Here is a 23,957-nt window from a genome sequence, read left to right as displayed (position 1 = left end):
TATTACTAATGAGACCTCACAAGCGCTCAATCTTCTAGCGAAGCATAATACCAGGATGAGGACAGCAGTATACCAAAATAGATTAGCCTTGGATTACCTATTGGCAGTAGAGGGAGGTGTATGTGGGAAGTTTAACCTGAGCAATTGCTGTCTTCAAATAGATGATGAAGGGCAAGCAATAGCTGAGCTTACTAGCCATATGGTTAAACTAGCGCATGTGCCTACTCAGGTATGGAAAGGGTATAATCCAAGTAGTTGGTTTGGTAGCTGGTATGAGCAGTTTGGAGGGCTTAAGGCATTGGTAGGCGGAGTCCTACTGATTTTAATGTTGTGTCTGCTCCTGCCATGTCTTATCCCCTTAGTAGTTAGGTCTGTGCAAAGCCTGATAGAAAATATAGCAGAAAGGAAGGCTGCAGCACAGATAATGGCCATATATAAATATGAGGCTCTAGATCAGGGAGAACCAATGCAGGAAGAGGAGTGTTGAGGGATTAACATCATGGGAAAAGTCTGGTCTGGTTCATGGTAACCTGAGGTGTATGCAAACCAAGGTTAAGTGATGCCTCAAGTAATTGTGAAATATCAAGAGGCATCAAAGGGGGGAATGTGGTGGAATCTTGGTAAAAATAAATTTAGTAGGCCGAGATTACCACGTGGCATGTGTACGTGCATATGCTGACGTATCGATCAGTTGGTTGCACGTGGCAAGATACGATCAGTAGTGTACGGAGCATGTGCAAGAATACCGGATGCAGTATTCCCCTCCTCCATTGTGCTGGACAAGCCATGCGGTCAAGCAGGAAGTTAATTCTTATTTGTATTGATTGGTCAAGAGAATGTGCGGGTGGAGCTTAATATGGGAGGAGTTATATGCCTATATAAGGAGCCTGCACTATTGTCCGGGGCTCAGAACTTGCTGTATTTTGGTGACATTAGTCCCTCTGAGTCCCGATCGGTGAACCGAATAAAGAATCTCTTCCTTCCTGAAGAAACCTGTGTCCATCTCTCTGTGCTTGGCTTCCGTCAGTTTCTCCGGTATCACTATGATTGTTGTAGTTATGGCACCAGCCCAGTAAATGCTATTGAAGTATTTCTTTAACTGAGGTGAATATTGAATATACTTATCTCTCCAGCATGTTTCTGTCATGGATGATATCATTGTATTGTAGTTTAGGCATTCCCTCCAAAGTGCCTATACGCATGCTTGCTCCTTTATGTCTAACACTAGTCAGACAATTTGTTGGCAAGATTGTGATGGTAAAAGACAGGTACCGGTACAGCTTTATTGACTAAACTGTGAATTGACAAGAAATGACTAGGAAGTTATCCAAACTATTGCAAAAAATTACCAAACTGCAAAAAAAGTCTGACTCACCCACATTTTCCCTTTTGACTTTTTTTTGCCTAAAATATGCACAACCTAATAACACTCCTGCTCAATTCACTTGTGAACTAATCAAAGAAAAGTAAAAGGATACATAATAATAAGAAACACAAAACGCATTTTAGGCAACATCCCTTGTTTTTATTTAAAATGCAATACACTGTGAAAATACAGTGTACAAAACATTTGACATCCATGGTTTAAATTAAAATGTGACAAACACATGTTTCACTGTAAATTTATATAGTGATGTGCTTATGCACTTTTGCTTGTTCCTCGTAACAGGAACATTATTAACACTTTTGTATAAAATTTGTTTGCATTGGTAAGATTAAGTAGCATTTTTGAAAGGAGTTATCTCATGTTAAATCCAATCTATGTAGGAATATATCTCAGAATCTATCCTCAAACCATTAAACAACATTGATACACCATACATGTCACATAAATGTGACATACAAATCACAAACATCTTACATTGGCCCTATTACCTTCCTACATCCTAAATTTTATAGACATATATTTCTAATATAATTATGTAATGGTATTTACAAATACACAAATATGAATTACAAATGCACTATCCATATCTCAATGCCAATGAGAGCAGTCATTTAACCGTTTTACACAACATTTTCACGTTTTTCCCTCTACATTACATTTTTCACCCATTTTAGTGGAAGCTTCTTAGCTATTCCAGTCCTTAGCAGAATCATTTTCCAAGAGCAATACTGAGCAGTAACGAGTTATGCAGATTTTGCCCCACAAAAGCAATTCCACTCATTGGAAAAAAACAAACATAAAATACAGCTGTAAGATATTTATAAAATACATTGAAGGACACCAAAAGCTGTGCAGGTAACAGATCATTTTTAACCAAAACAACAACAACAAGAACTGTACAGATTATTTAAAGCAATTCAATAAGTGCGAAGTTTAATATTTTTTTAGTGGATATAACATATTTGTTTGCTTGCTTTGGGAAATTGCTATGCATTTCAACAAAGGAAAATCTAAATTCATTAATTTATTTTCTAATTCTTTTTAAAATTGCTGAACCGTTTAAAATTGGTAATACACAGTCTATAGACAGTTACCTCTCTACTATAAACATGTTTTTAGGTGACTAATCCACTTTAAAAAAAAAACGCTGTAATTTTTAGAGGACAAATGTGTAGTGCATTTTAATATGTCATGTAACTCACTCAATGAGGTTGCATAGACACATCATTCTTCTAGATTATATTTTCTGCTTTTTTGCCTTACATATCATACTGTTTATCTTTTAAAGTTTTTCTGATTGATGTATTTTCTTTCTTTTCTAATTAGTAACAAATAAAATGTTAACTCAATTTTTACTTATATTTTGTAATACTCTGTATCTGAGTTGTTGACCTTTTGCCTCCATGCCCTTCTTCTTTAATTCCTATAACCTATCAGAGAATTACATGCGTTTTAGTCTAGTATCAACAGGGGAGCCACAGTTTTTTACCCCTGCTCTATTCACTTAGGTGATAGAAAATCATGGGCCATATATTTACATCTCTTTAGCATGGCTGTCGTTGGTTCCATTTCAATTAAATAATTAAGTACATTTTTTGATGCAAAGTGCTTTTTTCATCAAACAGGCATTACTTCAGGCACAACTGGTTCAGAACATGATTGTACTGTTGTTGTCTGTAAAGGGGCAACCATCACAGGGTCCTTTTGTTCAGTATTTTGAGTATTTGTAGAGATTTTCTCTTCTAGTTTTTTAGCTCTGTCTGGACAGTTCTGGACAAAAATTACCCGATTGTATGCCTTCAACCGTCTCCACAACTGCATATAAACTTTACACTGAACATACATGAAGACCAAACCCCCTGTAAATCCAATAGCCACCACCACTAACTTTGTCCAAAATGGCCATTCGAGAACACCTATGTGAGAGAAAAAATATATAATTATAATCAAATCAAACCAACTAATCGCATTTTAAAACCAGATTATATACAGTTACACTTTTCCACTAGGCACAGCTACTTTTGCACATCTTAGCTGTACTCATGCTATTCATGACCTGAGTTGACTCTTTTCAAACTATTTTTATTGAAGAATATTTAAAAAACAACAACACATTAATACTTATATATACAAAAGGGGGAGCACACGTCTGATGATTCTAAAAAAAAAAAAAGACAAAATAATATAGTGCAATATTGCCGGCATAAACGAAGTACAGATATTATGGATATCAACTAGTTCTCACAAGCCTGGAGCCAAATGATAGCATATGGCTCTCCTGGGTAATGTAGAGGAACTTTTAATAGGATGTCCCTATCCTTCTTCCAGATGGTCCTTGTATGGTCTTTAGGATTTCTGGAGTAAAGGTGAGCTGGAAAGCTGGGTTCCCATAAAACATACTTTATTTGATGAAATAAAATAAACAAAGTGCACTATGTACAATAAAATAAAATATAAATAGGTAATTGAAAAAAGTTAAAAGTATTCCTTCCTTATTTTTAATTACTTATTATTTAATTATTTTAATGTCAGCATTTGATGTAAGTGTATTTAGTAAATAATAATAAAGTATTTAAAGGCACGTTCAGATTACTCTGGTTTTCAAGTACATCCTTGGGATGTTTCCTTAGCCCAGCCCCCAGGGGATGCTACTGTTACCAAATTTAATGGTACTCATTTTATCTACTTCAGAAGGATGAAGGGCTGAGTCAACCTGGATTTGAACCTGCAACAGATTCTACTAATGATGCATTAGCACACTGAGCTATTTAACCAGCTAAATTAGTCCAATATACTGCCTGGTGGATTCGAAACGCGTTTCACCTTATGGTGGGGGCTTCCTCATTCGGTATGTGATGTGGGGGGCCTCCTTGTCATCCTTTTAAATCATCTCTTGTGGGTACTTCCAGGTTCGGCTCTCCGCACTTGGAACGCATTGTGCATTCCAATACAAACATCATGCGTTCGACTTAGGGCGCATGGTTGGTGTCACTGGAATGCATGCCGTGTGACCATTCCACTGGGGGGATTTTGTGTCTCTGCGAAAATCGCGGTTTAAGATCTTAATCCAGTAGTGTAGATGTGGCGAAACCAACTTCGCCACTGTGAACTGGAGAGGCCTGGTTGCTAGCCTCCTGCCCAGCGATTATGGCCCTGGGAGATTGGGCCCTTTAAAAACAGTGTTCGCCCCTTTAATTATTATGGGAGAAGGATTGGCACTTAGTAGAGGGCACTTCGGATACAGCCGAAGTGCCGAAGTTGCCGAAGTGTCGAAGTTACCGAAGTTGTCGAAGTCGTCGAAGTGACCGGCATCGGACAAAGGACCACGTGGCGGCGGCCATTTTAACTCGAACACCGCCGACCCGTACCATCGACTGCACTTCGACACTTCGACTAAAATCGAAGTACCGAACACACTTCGAACGGGACTTAGTCGTTTTATACCAGGAAGGGACCGACCGCACAGCCCAAATCCGTGTAACTCTTTATTTACTGAAGGGATTGGTATGATTATTGAGAGTGTTTATGTTTAAAGTATGCTGAGTCTGAATATGTGATTTTTATGTGGATGCGATGTATGGTTTCCAAGTTATGAAAGTTGTGTAAAAGTATATTTTAAGCTGTATGCCTAATGGGATTATGTGTCACACTAAGGGGAGGGGATGTGTGGGATGTAACATCTATGTCATTGGTTCTTTTATGCCTCCCCCTGGGTGTGGCCTGTATGTGTGAGTTAGACATAAAAGCCAGGCTGGATGAGCCAGTCCAGAGTTCCTGCTTAACCCTCAAAGCGATGTGTCGTCTCGTTCTTTGGGGGAATTGGATTGTATGCTGACTGCCAGGAGTGTAAGCGGATGGTATGCTTTTCTTGTTCAGCTGTTCCAGTGTTCGAGTGTTTCCAGTCGGGAGAGTGGTGTTTGCAGTAACTGCCTGTGCATCTGGAAAGGGGGATATCGCCTAAACGGATTTTAACCCCTTGTCTGCTGAAACGGTCCGTTACAATTGGTGGCAAGCGGCGGGATCGTTCCTACAGCCAGAAGGACAGCTACGGACAACACCATTCCTGGATTACAATTGAGGGCAATGCTAGTACCCGTACAGCGACCCTATCTACAAAGGAACTCAGAAAATGGAGGAGAAGTTTCAAGTTAGATTGAACGATTACGTCCCGGGGTCTGGTGCAGTCTCAGAGGAGAACATGTCGATGTACAGAGAGGTTGTCAGAGCCTGGTTGTGGGACGAAGCCCTAGAGGAAGTACAGTATTCGCGAGGGGATCGGCGCCGCAGCAGAAGGCAGCGAATCCTGGCTCGAATGGCAGAGCGGATGCCCCTCCTGAGAAAACAGAGCGAGGAAAAGTGGGTGACTAGACTCGAGATTTTAGTATATGCAGAACTGGCGCTAGACGACGCATACCAGGCGATACAATGGTACGCAGCTCAGTGTGTCCCCGAGATGGCGGAGTATGAGTTCCCAGAAGGCGGAGATTACACTGACCGTGGCCGATTTTGGGATAATATTGACGATGAGGACTTTGGGAAAGTGACCGACTCTCGTTTTTGGGACCTGTACTACGACCGAGAGGCCATGCTGGGTCTCCCTAGCGCTATTGACCTCGAGGCAGACCTACATTTTTTGGTTGCCAAGGAATGGAACCTGGAGGGGGATTACCTGCGACTCATCAATGAGGCCCGGGAAGAGACAACCGGTCCTCCTTCCCAACAGCAACCAGCAGTACCCGAGGTAGCAGATCTCCTAGACTGGTCCTGTGAGCAACCCCAGCAGCAAAGTGATATGCCAGGAGGGCAGTGTGAAGTGCAGGGAGAGGAGAGCAGCGTCCTCCCTCCTTAGCGGCAGGCTGAGTTACAGGGGGCGGAGGTAGTTGTTCCTGCCCCCCAGCAGCAAAGTGATATGCCAAGAAGGCAGTGTGAAGTGAAGGGAGCGGAGAGCAGCGTCCTCCCTCCCCAGCGGCAGTGTGTACCCCCGGGAGCTGATGGTGTCATCCATCCTCCCCAGCGGCAGTGTGTGTCCCAGGGAGCAGAAGGTGCAGTCCTTCCTCCCCAGCAGCAGTGTGTACCCCAGGGAGCTGATGGTGTCGTCCATCCTCCCCAGCGGCAGGCTGAGTTACAGGGGGCAGAGGTAGTTGTTCCTGCCCCCCAGCAGCAAAGTGATATGCCAAGAAGGCAGTGTGAAGTGAAGGGAGCGGAGAGCAGCGTCCTCCCTCCCCAGCGGCAGTGTGTGTCCCAGGGAGCAGAAGGTGCCGTCCTTCCTCCCCAGCGGCAGTGTGTACCCCAGGGAGCTGATGGTGTCGTCCGTCCTCCCCAGCGGCAGTGTGTAACCCAGGGAGCAGAGACAGTCAGTCTCACACCCCAGCAGCAGGACAAGAGAATGAAAGGGGAGACAGCTGGTCTCCCTTTCCACCAGCAGAGAGAGTGGCAGGGAGAGGAGCCTGCTAAACCCTCTCTCCAGCGGCAGCCTAACCCACCAAGGGGAGATGTTAAGCCCCACAACTGTGCAGATGGGACCGTAGTCTCTGCACTTACAGCACAAGGGGTAGGGACGGTCGGTCCTGTTCCCCAGCCACAGAGCGGTGTATCCAAAGGGGAGACAGTCAGTCTCCAGCAACCAGGCTCCAACCAGACTACTCCCGTGGTAGTGCTGGCAACCGGACAGAGTACCGCTGGTCTCTGCCCCCTCAGCAACCCACCAAGGCAGCCTACCAGTCTCCCACCCAGCAGTGGTGAGGCACCTGAACCTGGACAAGATTCTCCCTCACCCAGGTGTAGTAACCGTTTATTGTGGGTGGGCTGCTCTGCTGTTTCTGTTTTGTGGGTGGGTTGCTGGACTAACCAGGGCACTGACCGGCAGGAGGTAAAGGGGAGAAGTGTGGCGAAACCAACTTCGCCACTGTGAACTGGAGAGGCCTGGTTGCTAGCCTCCTGCCCAACGATTATGGCCCTGGGAGATTGGGCCCTTTAAAAACAGTGTTCGCCCCTTTAATTATTATGGGAGAAGGATTGGCACTTACTAGAGGGCACTTCGGATACAGCCGAAGTGCCGAAGTTGCCGAAGTGTCGAAGTTACCAAAGTTGTCGAAGTCGTCAAAGTGACCGGCATCGGACAAAGGACCACGTGGCGGTGGCCATTTTAACTCGAACACCGCCGACCCGTACCATCGACTGCACTTCGACTAAAATCGAAGTACCGAACACACTTCGAACGGGACTTAGTCGTTTTATACCGGAAGGGACCGACCGCACAGCCCAAATCCATGGAACTATTTTGGGCAAGAAAAGGTGCTTGCGGTCGGTCATAAAAGGACTTCCGTGTAACTTTTTATTTACTGAAGGGATTGGTATGATTTTTGAGAGTGTTTATGTTTAAAGTATGCTGAGTCTGAATATGTGATTTTTATGTGGATGCGATGTATGGTTTCCAAGTTATGAAAGTTGTGTAAAAGTATATTTTAAACTGTATGCATAATGGGATTATGTGTCACACTAAGGGGAGGGGATGTGTGGGATGTAACATCTATGTCATTGGTTCTTTTATGCCTCCCCCTGGGTGTGGCCTGTATGTGTGAGTTGGAAATAAAAGCCAGGCTGGATGAGCCAGTCCAGAGTTCCTGCTTAACCCTCAAAGCGATGTGTCGTCTCGTTCTTTGGGGGAATTGGATTGTATGCTGACTGCCAGGAGTGTAAGTGGATGGTATGCTTTTCTTGTTCAGCTGTTCCAGTGTTCGAGTGTTTCCAGTCGGGAGAGTGGTGTTTGCAGTAACTGCCTGTGCATCTGGAAAGGGGGATATCGCCTAAACGGATTTTAACCCCTTGTCTGCTGAAACGGTCCGTTACAGTAGATAAAAGGAAACTTAATGCTTTCAGTGCACATTAGGACTAACAGTATTCTATTAGGTTTAGATAATATGGTATTAAGTAGAAAGCTAGCTATACTGTCAAAATCCAAATACATTTTGTAGGTAAGAATATTGCTCCTAAATTTAAAGGAGCCAAAAATACTTAAAAAAAAAGAATAAAAGGTAGTAGTAGACTCACCAAAATACAATTCTATTAAAATATTCAACAAAGAGATATAATAACATTCCATAATACATCTCATAGTATAGAAATAATAAAAATAAATACAAGAGAGATGAATGATTATATAATATACCATCTAAGCAATGCATCAAGCACCTATTACAACACCACAATGTGAGAAAGTGGATAATAATGGATGAAAATTATTTCTTTAAAATATCCAGTGTTTAATTATAGTGTGGAATCCTACTGTAATATGCTTTTGAATATAGATTTAGTTAAAAGAAATGACAGACCTCAAAGTCTGAATTTAAGCTGTTAGGGATAAGTGTATCAAAATTGAAAATTAATTTCATTTCTTCTGTTCCTATTTTCCAATTTGTAATCTCCCCCTCTCCAATCTTTCTTAACGAACTTCAGAGGACAGAAAAACAAATTCTCTGGATTCTAATTGTGCTGAATCTTAAAATGGTTGGAGACACTTTTTTAATATTTCTTACATGCTCTGATATTCTGATGTTTACACATCTGATGGTCCTTCCAATATATAATAAATTACAAGGGCATTTCAATATGTAAATTACCCCTTTTGAGAAGCATGTAAGTTGATCCCTGATGGTATAATCTATATTGATGTATTCATTAATATTGATTAGATGTATTTTTTTTACTTTTGGTTGACCTACATGTTAAGCATGTCACACAGCCATAAAAGCCATTCTTCTGATTCAAAACGTGTCTTGTTATTTGCTGGCCCTCACTGCTATGGACTAGGGATCTCTTAAGATTGGCAGCACATCTATAAACAATTTTTGGTTGTGTGCGTAAAAGATATTTAAGAACTGGGTCACCTTGTAAAATATACCAATTTTTTTATTGCCCTATTTACTTTTCCATTATTGCTATTCAAATTACATATAAAGAGTGCATATTTTGTGCTCATTTTCTGAGTACTTTTATGTTTATAGACCAATAGTTGTTCTCTTGTTTCTCGCTTCTTCCATGGCTGTTATTAGTTTGGTCTCTTTGTTACCTTTTTCCAGGAATTGCTCTTTTATTTTCATTGCCTGACTTATATAATCCTGTTCATTTGAACAATTGCATCTAATTCTTAGAAATTGACTTTTATCTGTTAATTTTTGTATGAAGGTCTAAAAAATTAATATCTGTTTGACTATGTGTTGTAGTAAGGATAATCCCCCAATTGTTCTCATTTAAAAAAGACAGGAACATCTCTAAAAGGTCTGTGGGGACATTCCAAATTAAAAATAAGTCATCTATGTAACTGCGATAGGACACTAAATTCGACACCCAGGGATGCTCAGAAAATATAAAATTCTCTTCCTAGTATGCTATGAGTAGGTTGGCATAACTCGGTGCAAATTTTCTGCCCATCGCCGCACCACGAATCTGAGGTAAAAAGTGTCCTGAAACCAAAATAATTATTGCCTAAAATAAGATGGATCCCTTCTAATATATACTCCATCTATTCTTCTTTAAAATTTGATTTGATTAAAAAATGTTTCACAGCGTTAAGACCAATGTCATGGGGAATAATGCTATATAGGGATGTAACGTCACTGGTGACTAGATAGTTATTTTTGTCCTATTTGGGTGTCTCTAAGAGTTGTAGTATATTAATAGTGTCTTTAAAATAGGCTGGATTTTTCACTTCTATGGGCTGTAAAAGAGTGTCAATGTATTCGGAGACTCTGGAGGAAATAGAATCGATCCCTGATATGATAGGGTGGCCTGGTGGAGTTAGTGCATTTTTGTGTACATTGGGAAGATAATAAAATACTGCAATCTTAGGGTGATTGCTTTCCTTCTCGGTTAATATTGCCTTATCTAAGCCTTTTTTGGATTAATTTCTCGAATTGTCCTTTCACTCTACTTGTGGGATTTGAGCTTAGCGTTTGATAAGTGCTATTGTCTGAAAGCATTCTTTCGGATTCTTCCATATATTTTTGAGAGGACTACTACTCCTCCCCCTTTATCGGACAGTTTTATAACTAGATTTTCATTTTGTTGCAACTTTTTGAAAAATGTTTTTCTTGTAATGACATGTTGTGTTGAAATTTGTTTAATTTTGTTTTACTTTATTTATTTCTCCCATAACCATGGTCTTGAAAGTTTTCATTTCATCAGAGATCATATTTCTGGGAAAAAAAAAGGATTTCTCTTTTAATTGTGTATGTATATACTCAAGATCCTGTTCTATATGTATTGGTTCCTCCTTATTATGGAAGAACTTTTTTAAACACAATTGTCTTATACATTTGTTCATGTCTATGAAAAATTCAAACTTATTTAATTCAAGTCTTGACATAAATTTTAGGCCTTTTTTGAGGACTCTTATTTCCTCATTAGTTACGGGATGTTCTGCGAGATTAAAGATGCCTTCTGAACTTATTTCTTTCCTGTCTTCTCCCTGTTTCCTCTCTCTTCTTCTATTTTATATTCTGTGGATCTTTGGCATTTGCCTGGGGATTCCCACGATTTGGGTTTCTCCTGCCATTTGAGTCTCTCTGTGGTTGGTTCCTTGGGAAAAAACAAAGAGGCGGATTCTTGATGGTCTCCCAGGTCCCTAGATTCTACTTCTGGAGCTGATGGTCTACTTTCGCTATTTCTATAGGGAGTTCTGCTTTTTCTTACGTCTCTTCTTTGTTCTCTTGTGGGGCTTATTTCAGCAATAGCATTGCTATGAGAGCCATATGCTATTATTTGGCTCCAGGTTTGTGAGTACTTGATATCCATAATATCTGTACTTTGTGTATACCGGCAATATTGCACTATATTTTTTTAGAATCATCAGACATGTGTTCCACCTATTGTATGTATTTTTATTAATTCTTTAGAGCGGTATAAGGGGTTCCCACAAAGGTGGTTTGTAGCAGTTACCGCTACCACACATATCCATTCACTTTGTATTTCACCTTTTCTACATTAATATTTATATAAAAAACATTTTAATGATATATAAATCACAATGTATGTTATACATGTTATAATATATCAACGTATACAAATCGCATACAGTGAGGTAAACATTTATTTTATCCCCTGCTGATTTTGAACGTTGGTCCACTGACAAAGAAATGATCAGTCTATAATTTTAATGGTAGGTGTATTTTAACAGTGAGAGAATATCAAAAATAAATCCAGAAAAACTCATGTCAAAAAAGTTATAAATTGATTTGTGTTTCAATTAGTGAAATAAGTATTTGAGCCCCTATCAATCAGCAAGATTTCTTGCTCCCAGGTGTCTTTTATACAGGTAACAAGCCTAGATTAGGAGCACTCTCTTAAAGGGAGTGCTCCTAATCTCAGCTTGTTACCTGAATAAAAAACACCTGTCCACAGAAGCAATCAATCAATCAGATTCTAAACTCTCCACCATGGACAAGACCAAAGAGCTGTCCAAGGATTTAAGGGACAAGATTGTAGACCTACACAAGGCTGCAATGGGCTACAAGACCATCGCCAAGCAGCTTGGTGAGAAGGTGACAACAGTTGGTGCGATTATCCGCAAATGGTAGAAACACAAAATAACCGTCAGTCTCCCTCGGTCTGCTGCTCCATGCAAGATCTCACCTCGTGGAGTTTTAATGATCAGTGATCGGTGAAGAATCAGCGCAGAACTACATGGGAGGATCTTGTTAATGATCTCAAGGCAAACAATTGGTTAAACACTATGCTGTGATCTAATGAAATCCTGCAGTGCCTGCAAGGTCCTTCTACTCAATAAAGCACATGTACATGCCGTCTGAAGTTTGTCAATGAACATCTGAATAATTCAGAGGAGAACTGGGGGAAAGTGTTGTGGTCAGATGAGACCAAAATCAAGCTCTTTGGCATCAACTCAACTCGCCGTGTTTGGAGGAGAAGGAATGCTGCCTATGACCCCAAGAACACCATCCCCACCGTCAAACGTAGAGGTGGAAACATTATGCTGTAGGGGTCTTTTTTTGCTAAGGGGACAGGACAACTGCACTACATCAAAGAGACAATGTACCGTCAAATCATGGGTGAGAACCTCCAGGGCATTGAAAATGGGTCGTGGATTGGTATTCCAGCATAACAATGACCCAAAACAGACAGCCAAGGCAACATAGGAGTGGCTGAAAAAGAAGCACATTAAGGTCCTGGAGTGGCCTAGCCAGTATCCAGACCTTAATCCCATAGAAAATCAGTGAAGGGAGCTGAAGGTTCGAGTTGCCAAACTTCAGCCTCGAAACCCTAATGACTTGGAAAGGATCTGCAAAGAGGAGTGGGACAAAATCCCTCTTGAGATGTGTGCAAACCTGGTGGCCAACTACAAGAAATGTCTGACCTCTGTGAGGGTTTTGGCACCAAGTACTAAGTCGAAGGGGTCAAATACTTATTTTACTCATTGACATGCAAATCGATTTATAACTTTTTTGACATTCGTTTTTCTGGATTTTTTTTATTTTTTTATTCTCTCTCACTGTTAAAATACATCTACCATTAAAATGATAGGCTGATAATTTCTTTGTCAGTGGGCAAACGTTCAAATTCAGCAGGGGATCAAATACATTTTTCACTCACCGTATGAGTATTCAATTTACGTATTAAACAATTTCATCAAACATCAAAATTGGGGGTAGGAAAGGGGTGGGAGAGGGCAGTCATCATGAAAAAACAAGTTGTAAATTATTTTTCTGAGAACATTAGTATCTGAAGATGTTAGGCACAAATATAATGCAGTAATAACTGGTACAATATATTGCATGAAAATGACAATGTTTCCCTTTTATTTTCCTTATAGTACAATAAATATTCAGAGTCTTTATTCCCTTGTGATCTATTTTTCCCATTCATCCTAGTAATACCTAAGGTTATCCTGCGAGACAGACCAGATTATCTATAACATCAATATATCATGTTCCCATTCAGTTCTTTATTTAATTTCTTTTTAAATTTATGATATATTTTGTTATATTCAAATGTACTTAACCCCTTAAGGACACATGACATGTGTGATTCCCTTTTCTTCCAGAAGTTTGGTCCTTAAGAGGTTAAGGGGATTGAGAGGAGATTTAAATATGTTGTATTATAAGCAGCCATTCCTGCAACCTTTTCCTAGCTATAAATGTTATTCCCATTTCCATTTTTAGTTGGTATTTCAGTTGTTCTTTAACTAATTCCCAACAAGGAACCTTAGTAGATTTCCAGTTTCTTGCCACAAATAATTTTGCAGCCAGCTGTGTATAACCAATGCAGAAAATTGCTGAATATTTGATGCATATTTAGATGCAATAAAAATGGACTAGGTAGTAAATCAGACTGAATATTAGTTAGCTTTTTTATTTTCATCATATTCCAAAAAATAAATATTGACCCGCAATCCCACCAGATATGCATTAACCCTTTATTATGAGAATCACATCTACAGCATCTATCAGCGATATTCAAATACATTTTTGCTAATCTGCTTGGAGTTAGGTATCATCTATTTATGATCTTACACTGAACCTCGGACAAATTGAGACAATGTATATATATCTTTGAAACAATAGCTATAGATCGTTTCTATTCCTCATAACTTATATTATTATGTATATTTTTTTCCCATTCATAAACAAATAAGATTTTCAGAATCTTTCATATAGATCTAAACAGTTTGACACCATTTTCTTTATAACATTTCTTTTTTAAATATTTTTTTTCAAGTTTTACTTGTTTACTTGATTTATAAATAAGTAGATGATCATTCAGATAACCCTGCACCCTTATATATGTAAAAATCTACTTGCTATCAATATTATATTCCAGGTTTAAGGAACTAAAATCTTTAATTTTACCGTTCCTTAATATATCATCAATTAGACCTGCTTCTGTCTGGATTCCGCGCTCATCACTCTGTTGAAACAGCTGTGACAAAAGTATCCGATGATCTACTCGTTGCAAAATCTCGTGGTCACTATGTATTGTTATAATAGGAACCACTGCCTAATTTGTTCAAATTGGTTTTTATTAACAGATTTTTATAGAATATTGGAATAAAATAGAAACTTAACAGTTATAACATGGGGTAACAAGAAGCAAAGGGGGGGAAAAAGGTGGATTTCATCCTTATCTATCAAAATTGCAAATGACAGTTTAAAGTCATGATGTATAATACAGAGTACATTGAAGTAGATCAAAAGAAAATGCAATAGTTATCATATAAATGGTATTGCAGGGTGTGTAAGATTGATTATATCCAATATTTTTTCTTTATTTCATCCACCCAAGTATCCCAGTGAAACCGTAATATAGCATTATTAGGGGATGGTTGCCTCAATGCCAATTCACATCTTTAGTTTTCCAATACCAAAAGAAGCCCTTCCTTTATGGATGGCCACTGTCTAATTTGCGTGTGTGGATATGTATATTTTTTATTTATTTTAATGTTGTACACACTGAATTCAAATATTCATAACCACTGTCTAATTTGCGTGTGTGGATATGTATATTTGAATTCAGTGTGTACAACTCAAAACGTGGCATTAAAATAATATTCCCCTCCAATATCTAATCCATAGTATGCACTCCCTCTACAACTCGCTTGGCATACATGTGAAGAATATCCATTAACTTGAGGAAATGTACTTTCATTCAGGCTAAAAACAAAACACAGTTTGAATAAACTGATTTCAGTGCTGACAGTCTCAGCACAGCCTCTAATAAACTTGTGCAAAAAAAGTCGACTTCCAGCAGTTTTAATTGGCATCATACGCTGTGAAGCAAGAAGGAGGGAGATGAAAAGTAATTTTACTTCTCTTGCTCACTAGATCCACAGAGTCTTTGCAAACGCACATTTCCATGTACAGAGTAAAACTTCAATCATCTCTCTCAGTCTTTATGTTATGCACAAAGATACATCAATAGCTGTAGCTGATTAACCCTTTCAGTTCATATAACAAATTCTCACCAATTATTTAGATCTGTAAACCCTGTACATATAAGCATTGCGTACTCAAAAATAATTGGTTGATTTCTGATTTATTGTGAAATAAAAATAATTCACTTGGTGTAAACTGGCTTATAAACACTAGCGATATAAAAGATGAATACAGACAGAATTGTAGATATGTTTTTTTTTTTTTTTTAATTCTTTATTTTTGTAGCGCATAGATGTAACATAAGCAGGCAAGAGGTGCCCCAAAGGCAGTCCTCCAGCTTATCCCACGCGAAACATGCGGGGCACAGAGTATCATGCACATTTTAACAGTTAAAACCGGTTTTATGCATAAAAATACCGTAGTAGAATGTAAAAGGTAAAAATAGTTTTATACAAAGGAACAGTATGCAGCACTATAACATGTAAAAGTGCGCCCGAGTGTCGGTTCATGTAATCAAAGCAACTGTCGGGTGTCAGACTCATAGTAAATGAGGGTTGGCATGTCGATACGTGTAATAAATGGATTCATGTGTAATATGGCGCTCAAGCCTGAGTACCTTCAAAACATAGTAAGTGGATATAAAGAGGATATCAAGAAGCAGTGGAAAACAAGAAAAATAGTTAAAAAAAAATAAAAAAAAATGTTAGTGAGCATATAAGAACGTAATCATGCGATGTCTCACTCCTAAAGTAGTTTCGTGATATATGTCATCGTGTATTGTATATGCTGTTGGGCTAGTGCAGTCAATATCTCGGTAGAGGCTTCCCTCTTTGCATGTGTGACCGGGCAAGTAATGAGGGGAACATACTTGGGAGTATGCCCTAGGTTAAGACCGGGGTCTTGTAAGTATAGCATGCCCGCAACGTGTGAGGGCTACGTGTGGATAATACCACATCAGTTGGGTATACAGAAATCTCACTAGGTAAGTATACGGACGGTCGATGGGGCCAACCGGCTAGTGTCTGCTAGTATAGTCGGCTGTCAGGGCGTGTGTTCATAGGCCCACTGCGGTTACAACATCAAAAATAAGAACATGACATTAGAGGGACCATGTATATATAAGAACATAACTAGAGATTAGATGAGAGGAGACTAAAAATATGAAGAAACATATAAAAAATATAAAGAGTCACATAGCGTATTGTACTTGAGAGTGTCTCAGACTGTCTCAGTCCTCAAGTCATCGGCAGGTACGCACAGTGTCGTGCAGCCAATCGTGGTAGACCTCCAAGATACGTCCGTTTTCAAGTTGTGACTTTGGCATATGGGTCTGCGGGTGTTCTCCGGGGCACGAACTCCGGGGCTTCAGCAGGATGTCTCCCCAGTGGGTGTACTTGGCCTGCTGGACGTGTCGGCTGGGCCATTGCGTTCAGGGGGAGGCCGAGCAGGCTCAGCTTCTCAGTTGCCTCCTGTAAGTCGCGGATGCCCCATCAGTACCGGATTTGTTGGAGAGCCGTGAATGGACTCATTTGTCTCCTCCACCCTAGGGTTCCACCCGACAGGTCCGCGTAGAACGATATGGACATGTCTTCGAAGGAGTATGCAGGTTGACCTTTAACAGCTTCTAGGACCGCTTGTTTGTCCCTGAATGACTGGAACTGGAGGATCAGGTCCCTTGTTGCAGTTGGTGAGGCCGAGGCAGGTCGCGGTATGCGTAACAGACCCTCCAAAACGATCGCCTTTGCTGCCTTTGGGGTGAGTAGTGTTGCGAGTAATCTCCTGACAAGATGTGGCAACTCAGCTTCGGGGATGGAGTCTGCGACCCCTCTTAGTTTTAAATTGTTCCGTCGGGCCTTGTCTTCGTGTGCGGCAATTTGTTGCTCATGCTGCCAAATTTTATGTTGCAGGTCCCTTAGTGCTGTCTGGAGGTCTGCAATCTGTTTAGTTTGGCTGGTAGAGGTGGCTTCTACTGCAGTCAATCTGTTGGTAATGCCCTTAATGTCCCCTCTAATCAGGGCAACGTCGTCCGCTATTTTTTTGTGATGGTCCGCCATGAGGGCCCCAATTGCCTCCATGGTCACTGGGGTATGGGGTTTTGTGGGTGGTTTTGTCTGTGGTGCTTGCGGGGTCGGCATGGGCAGCGAGGGGTCTCCCCCATCTTCGTCCGACGACCCATCAGTGAAGTCGGAGCAGCCGCCATGCAGGGACGCCATTTTGGCTCCTGCAGCGTCGTGTGCCTGCCGCCATAATTCCCCGATATCCATGCCCTGGCGGGGTTTGTCGGGTTTTACCTTCTTGGTTTTCCTGCCCATCGTGCCCGTGGAATCTCGGGGTCTCCCCTTGTAAGGTTTGGCAAGGGTTTGAGCGCTGGTATTGTGAGTTATTTCGCTTGTTGGTCCGGAGCTAGAAGGCCATGCGACCATCCGCTTCAGATGCTAGGCTCCGCCCCCTGTAGATATGTTTTGCAGTATTCTTATCTTATTTTTTTTTAATATGGCATGAACACATTTTGCAGCAGTAGACACAGAGACAAGGGTAAAACTAAATTATCACAGACAGAAAAAAGCAATATGATAGGACATCCATATTGAAATTATAATGAGTCGTATGTAGTAATAAGGTACTGTCATTCTTAATATTATGAATTCTTCTGTTTTTTTTTAGATATCTTTGGCAGTTTTATGCATGTTGCGATATTTTTTTGTATATTATGACATCATCCACATTTGTCACTGTTGTACATATTACAATTACAAATAATATATATATATATATATATATATATATATATATATATATATATATATATACACACATACATACACAATATATACAAAAAGGATGCACTCTTCAGTCTTGTGCAAAAAATAGAAAGGTATTTATTCCATCAACAGGTTTACAGTCATCTAATCGACTTTTCGACCCATTCGGGTCTTCCGAAGAGTGCATCCTTTTTGTATATATTGTATATAACTTCAGCGTGGGATTGCACCAGGGCATTTAACTAACCACTGAGTTACCAGCAAGGGTGAGTGCCATTACACTTGTTCTTTATATATATATATATATATATATATATATATATATATATATATATATATAGTTGCAACATTTCAGCTATTAAGAGATATAATTTATACTGCACTGCTTGTCAAGTGTGTTAACTTGATCAAGGCTTTTATTAGCCGAAATGTTGCAACATAAATCTGCCTGGGATTGTATCGAATTTTTGCCCAAACATCTTCTGTTTTGTGGATTGCCTAGTAGTGCAGTCACTCTTGCCTATGTTCTTAGGTTGCTCAAGTCCTAAATATCATTTCTGTCAGTGAAAGTCAGGATTGTCTTCTCTGACACGTTGTCCGCAGCACTATAATTACTCTTTTAAGAATGTAATGTACTAATTGTTCAGTCTTTCCATTAGTACGGTTCGAATGATAGAGCCTAGTGACTTGTGCAAATAGAATATTTATTTCACCAAAATGTAGACCCATGTGTGGCTTCAGGCAATACATTCATGGTGGTTTTAAAATCTAGTGATAAACTGGTGCATGGCCCAGAGATACATAAAGACATTCTTAGAGACGTATACGACACGTTCACTAACAGGGAGTTGGAGAAATATATATGTGGGGATATCTGATAGACAACAATTAAAAATGGGGGGGAGCTTACAGACATATATAAGTTATTGACAACCACAAGTAGACTGACAGAAACAAGAGGGTAATGAAGGTTATGGGAGTGAAGCTGGGAGACGAAGTAGTGATTCTGAAAGGCATACTAGAGAACTAATGGAGACAGAATGAACTGATTGATACAAAGAAAGCAGAAAGACATAAAATTATAGCTCTGCTAGTCTTTATTACCTGATAAGCTACAAGTGCTCAGTGCTCATAATGAGCTACAAAAACGCTCAGATGCTCTTCGTAACATAAGCTAGTAATATGGAATTATTTCCATGCCACGTGTAAGAGAAATGCATCCAGTTGTTAGACTTGTATAAAAGCACGGATAGTCTACCAAATGCTCATTAAAGAGCAGTGCATAGAGAGACTAGAGAATGTATTTCTCTGGAGGCAGCTGCTAAGAATATGTCAAATGTTGATGTCAAGAACAATTAGATATGAGCAAGAAGAAATACATGAGAGATCTTCGTAAATGCTTCTGTGCTTTAGCCCATAGTCAGAGAATGGGAAGCCTACTGGGATTTATTTAAAATGGAACAGAATTCCAGTGGATAAGTTATAATTTGTGTATTGCTATGCTCTTAAATATGTAAATGCAAAAAAATAAAAAATACTAAACACAGTATAATGTATACTGTCTCAGACGTGGACTGAAACGTTGATCTATTTTTTTAACAGGTATCAACATTAAAATTTACAACTTTTAATCTTCACTTGAAAACCATGAGTGCTGGTCATCTCTACTACTGCTATATATATATATATATATATATATATATATATATATATATATATATATATATATATATATATATATATATATATAAAAAATAAATAAATATATATATATATATATATATATTTATTTTTTTCTGACAATACAATTAGGAATTTGCACAGTTTGCAAACCCTGATTGTGTTTGATATTTCTAAATCAGTGGCTCAGAATTAACAAGGATTAATTCACAGATTTAAATTCTGACATTGTAAGACATCTGTTCATTATATTTTTTCTTACAATGAACACACTTTATGTTCTGATATTCTGAGAAAAAAAAATCTATTAAAGAAAAAAAAAAAACATTATTTTTATGAATTTCCAGATATGTCATGCAAATCATGACACTTTGACCCCTGTGTCTGGCAAAGTATTACCAGTGCTTGTGTCAGAGTTACTCGATAAACTATAACGGTTGGCAATTCATCAAAGAAAGGCACATTTAAGGCCAAAATAACTGATATACTGACATAGTTCACAGAGTGAAATATTTTTATTTGGATATTATGGTCTAAAATTTGCAATTCTCTGCTTAATTCCTGACAGCTAAGAGTTTAGCCCACAAACCATGTTTGTGTATGTATAGATTGCTGTAGTCTATGAACCTTTATTTCTTGTCATTTTTTTAAGTAGGCATGTCACCAATTGGTACAAGCATTTCAAAATTCCAAAACATTACAATACAGCTAAGGGTGATTAAAAAGCTACCCAAAAGCTTTAATATGTTTTAATTATCCAAAATCTTCATTATGAAATGTTCTTTGTAGAGGAATAAAACTAAAATATGGAGTTTACTAACACAGCACTCATAGCATTTTATTTTAGTATGGCAATAGTAGTTTTATAGATGCTTAATACATTTACTGAGTATATAAAATACATGTAGTTCTAAAATAGATCTAAATATCTGCATGTTATAACCAGGTGTTTTGCTTTTTCAGGTGTTTTGATGAGGAGGAAAAATGCACCTGCAATTTTAACTTAAAATTAAAAATAAAACATTCCAAAATAATCCTTATATTATTCTTTTAAAATCTAAATTATTTAGCAAATGATGACATTTTAGTACTAGCTTGTGAATCTGTAACGAAAGATATAAATAATGCTGAATTTTGTATGCAAACGTGCTAAAATGGAAATTATAGACTGTTTGAGAACATTTTTAAACACTCATTACACATATATGCCATGTTTAGATGTCAATAACATAAATGAACACTCAATCACCATAATCAATGCAGCCATCTGTAGTAGTTATGGTAGTAATTATGGAGCCAGGAATGACCTAGCATCCTCCCAGGGAAGGTAATCAAGAATTTTGGGACACACTTTTTTTCGCTCCACTAGGCTCCATTCTGGCATGCATTGGCTGAGAGTGCCAATTGAGCATTCTCAAACAATAGGTGCTCCCTGCACCACTGGGCTTGGCTCAATGCAGGACCTCTTGACTGTAGAGAAGGAGACAGCGAGTGCCTTGTGGACCCCAGTTAAGTTTTCAATCCATTTTCAAAAGGTTTGACTACTTAACATCTAGCAGTTGTGGTGCTTTAACTCCTTCAGGGCTGCTACAAACACATTTTTGTAGCAGCCCTTTTGTAGCATTTTGTTGCATCTCTTTAATACTTTTAACTCTCTTCTTCACCCTACTATGGCCACCCCAAAAGCTAATCATACAGCTCGTAGCTTTGCATGTTACTTTATGGACAAGATTAAACAGTTAAGGAATAAATTCTCCCCCCTTCTCCTCTCTCTATCTCAACCTCACTTGGACAATATTATCCCTACCCTCCAAGACTTCTCTCCAGCTACTGAACAGGAGGTGGCTGCGCTTCTCCTTTCCTCTCATCCCACCACGTGTCCGCTTGATCTCATCCCGTCCCACTTCATCATATTGTCAGGAATATATGGGGATCCAACGTGCAGAGCATAATAGAATAGTAACAAATACTGGACCTTAGAATGGCCGGGCTTACGTCAGAGAGTAATCAGGAACAACAGAGGTCAGGGGAGCCAGAAATCAGGAACAGCGAAAGTACAAGAGCCGAGTCAAAGGAATACAGAAGGTAGAAAAGTCAAAGTGAAAACCAAGAGAAATACACAATAATAACACGCTATTGGGACTATACAGAACCACAACAGGGCAATGAGACATGTCCTGAACTCCCCTTATATACTGAGTTCCTTTAATTACTAGCCACGCCCCCAAAATGGACGACTTCAAACGATTTGGTGGGCCGTGACATCATTAGCATCATGACGTCGGCACGCCGCGTCATTAAAAGTTGTGGGGCTATCGCAGCCGACACGCGAGAACTGCTAGAAACAAGAGAAGCAGCACTGGAAAGGTCCCCAACCTCCTGCAGGATGGCTTCAGCATGTGGCACAGCCTGTGCCAACACACAAGGTACCCTGACAGATCTCTCGCCTCTTGTCTGGGGCAGTCGTTAACACACATCTTCAACTGCTCTTTCTTCTGGTATTGTCCCAGCTCCCCTTAAGCTCAAAAAGCCATTTCTTTACTCTACTTCCCCTTCCAACTATTGTCCCATATCCCTGCTCCCTTTCTCCTCAAAGCTTTTGGAGATACTTGTCTTTACCCATTTGACTTGCTTCCTCAAGTCCAACACTCTCCTTGACCCTCTTCAGTTTGGATTCCACTACCTCCACTCCACGGAGACTACTCTGAATAGAGTTACAAATGATCTAATTGCAGCTAAATCCAAAAGCCACTACTGCATACTATTTTTTTTTACCTCTCTGCTGCCTTTGCACTGTTGATCATAGCCTCCTACTCCTAACTCTTTAATATCTTGGTCTCTGTGACACAACCCTATCATGGTTCTCCTCCTATCTCTCCCAATGCTCCTTCAGAGTCTCTTTTTCCAATTACCCCTCCTCTCCTTGTTCTGTCTCAGTCGGAGTCTCTCAAGGTTCAGTTCTTGGTCCACTTTTGTTCTCTCTCTATACTGCCTCTCTTGGCAAACTCATTAATTCATTTGGATTTCACTACCACCTGTAAGCCGATGACATGCGCATTAGGTCTCCCCATAGGAAAGCATTGAAAACGAATTTCAATGCTTTCCTATGGGGATTTGAGCGACGCTGGAGGTCCTCACACAGCGTGAGGACGTCCAGCGATGCTCTAGCACAGGTTTCCTGTGCTATGGACCAGGAAGAGACCTCTAGTGGCTGTCTAGTAGACAGCCACTCGAGGTGGAGTTAACCCTGCAAGGTAATTATTGCAGTTTATAAAAAACTGCAATAATTACACTTACATGGTTAGGAGTAGTGGGAGTTGGCACCCAGACCACTCCAATGAGCAGAAGTGGTCTGGGTGCCTACAGTGTCCCTTTAAGTATACATGTATACCTGTCTTAATTGTCTCCTTTTCTTACATCTTGTTAAATGAGGATCCTCTCTGTCTTCTCCCAACTGCAAATGTATTTAAAGTAGCAATAGTAAAGAGGGAAATGTTCTGTATAACAAACATTTAGAAATCACACATAGCAAAAAATAAAATGATCACAGAGCAAATGGCAATTGATGTTCAAATATGCTCACACCTAAAGTGATAAAGGTGTAAAATCCAATTTTCATATGTAATGTGAATTTATTCACGTTAAGGAAAGAAGGAAAAATGGAAATCACTGTAGAGTACAAAAGGTTATGTGTGTTGTAAAATATTTAACAATCACGGTACCACAGATATCTTAGCAATGATCTGCTTTATAATTACACTTGTTCAAGAAGCAAGGGTATGGAAGGATAAATCTCCCCAAGAAAATCTAGTCGGGGGATGAAAGGGTTAGAATTAGACTTTTTTTTCAGTTTGTCCGAATGAATTTGGATGAAAATACATTTTTGTATTCTTTATTTGTATTGACAATCAGTACAAAAGAGGTCAGAAAACATAGCAATTTCACACCTTGAGGTAGTTGTAATCACAAAAAATACATGTCATTATAAATAAAGAACAGTCTTGGTAGAACATGTAGAAGTGACTCTGGGTGTACCTAAATTTGGGCCATTGTAAAGGACCAATAGTTTTATCTAAACATATAATGAAGAAGAATACAGAAAGAAAAAATGCTTATGTAGTTGGTAAGCAGCCAAAACATTCATTGGATAGCTGCTTTTCATTGCTAGTTAAATATTGGTGAACAGAAAACCTTGCGCAACTCCCTATCAATTAAGTTGTTGTAGCGTAGTGTTGTGAAAAGGAA

General features: G+C 39.4%; 1 protein-coding gene across 1 annotated transcript in view; it reads right to left on the bottom strand.

The window, feature by feature from the left end:
- Window positions 1-1,527: 1,527 nt before the first annotated feature.
- Window positions 1,528-23,957, bottom strand: part of MARCHF1 (membrane associated ring-CH-type finger 1) — a 226,930-nt gene continuing 204,500 nt past the window's right edge. The window contains exon 7 of the mRNA XM_063458206.1: window positions 1,528-3,303. Within this exon, the coding sequence (XP_063314276.1) occupies window positions 3,005-3,303 (299 nt within the window). The 3' untranslated portion in view covers window positions 1,528-3,004. The remainder of the gene's footprint in view (window positions 3,304-23,957) is intronic.

This window comes from Pelobates fuscus, chromosome 6, assembly GCF_036172605.1.
Source record: "Pelobates fuscus isolate aPelFus1 chromosome 6, aPelFus1.pri, whole genome shotgun sequence".
NCBI classification, from domain to species: domain Eukaryota; kingdom Metazoa; phylum Chordata; class Amphibia; order Anura; family Pelobatidae; genus Pelobates; species Pelobates fuscus.
This window is presented reverse-complemented; position numbering and strand designations above follow the sequence as displayed.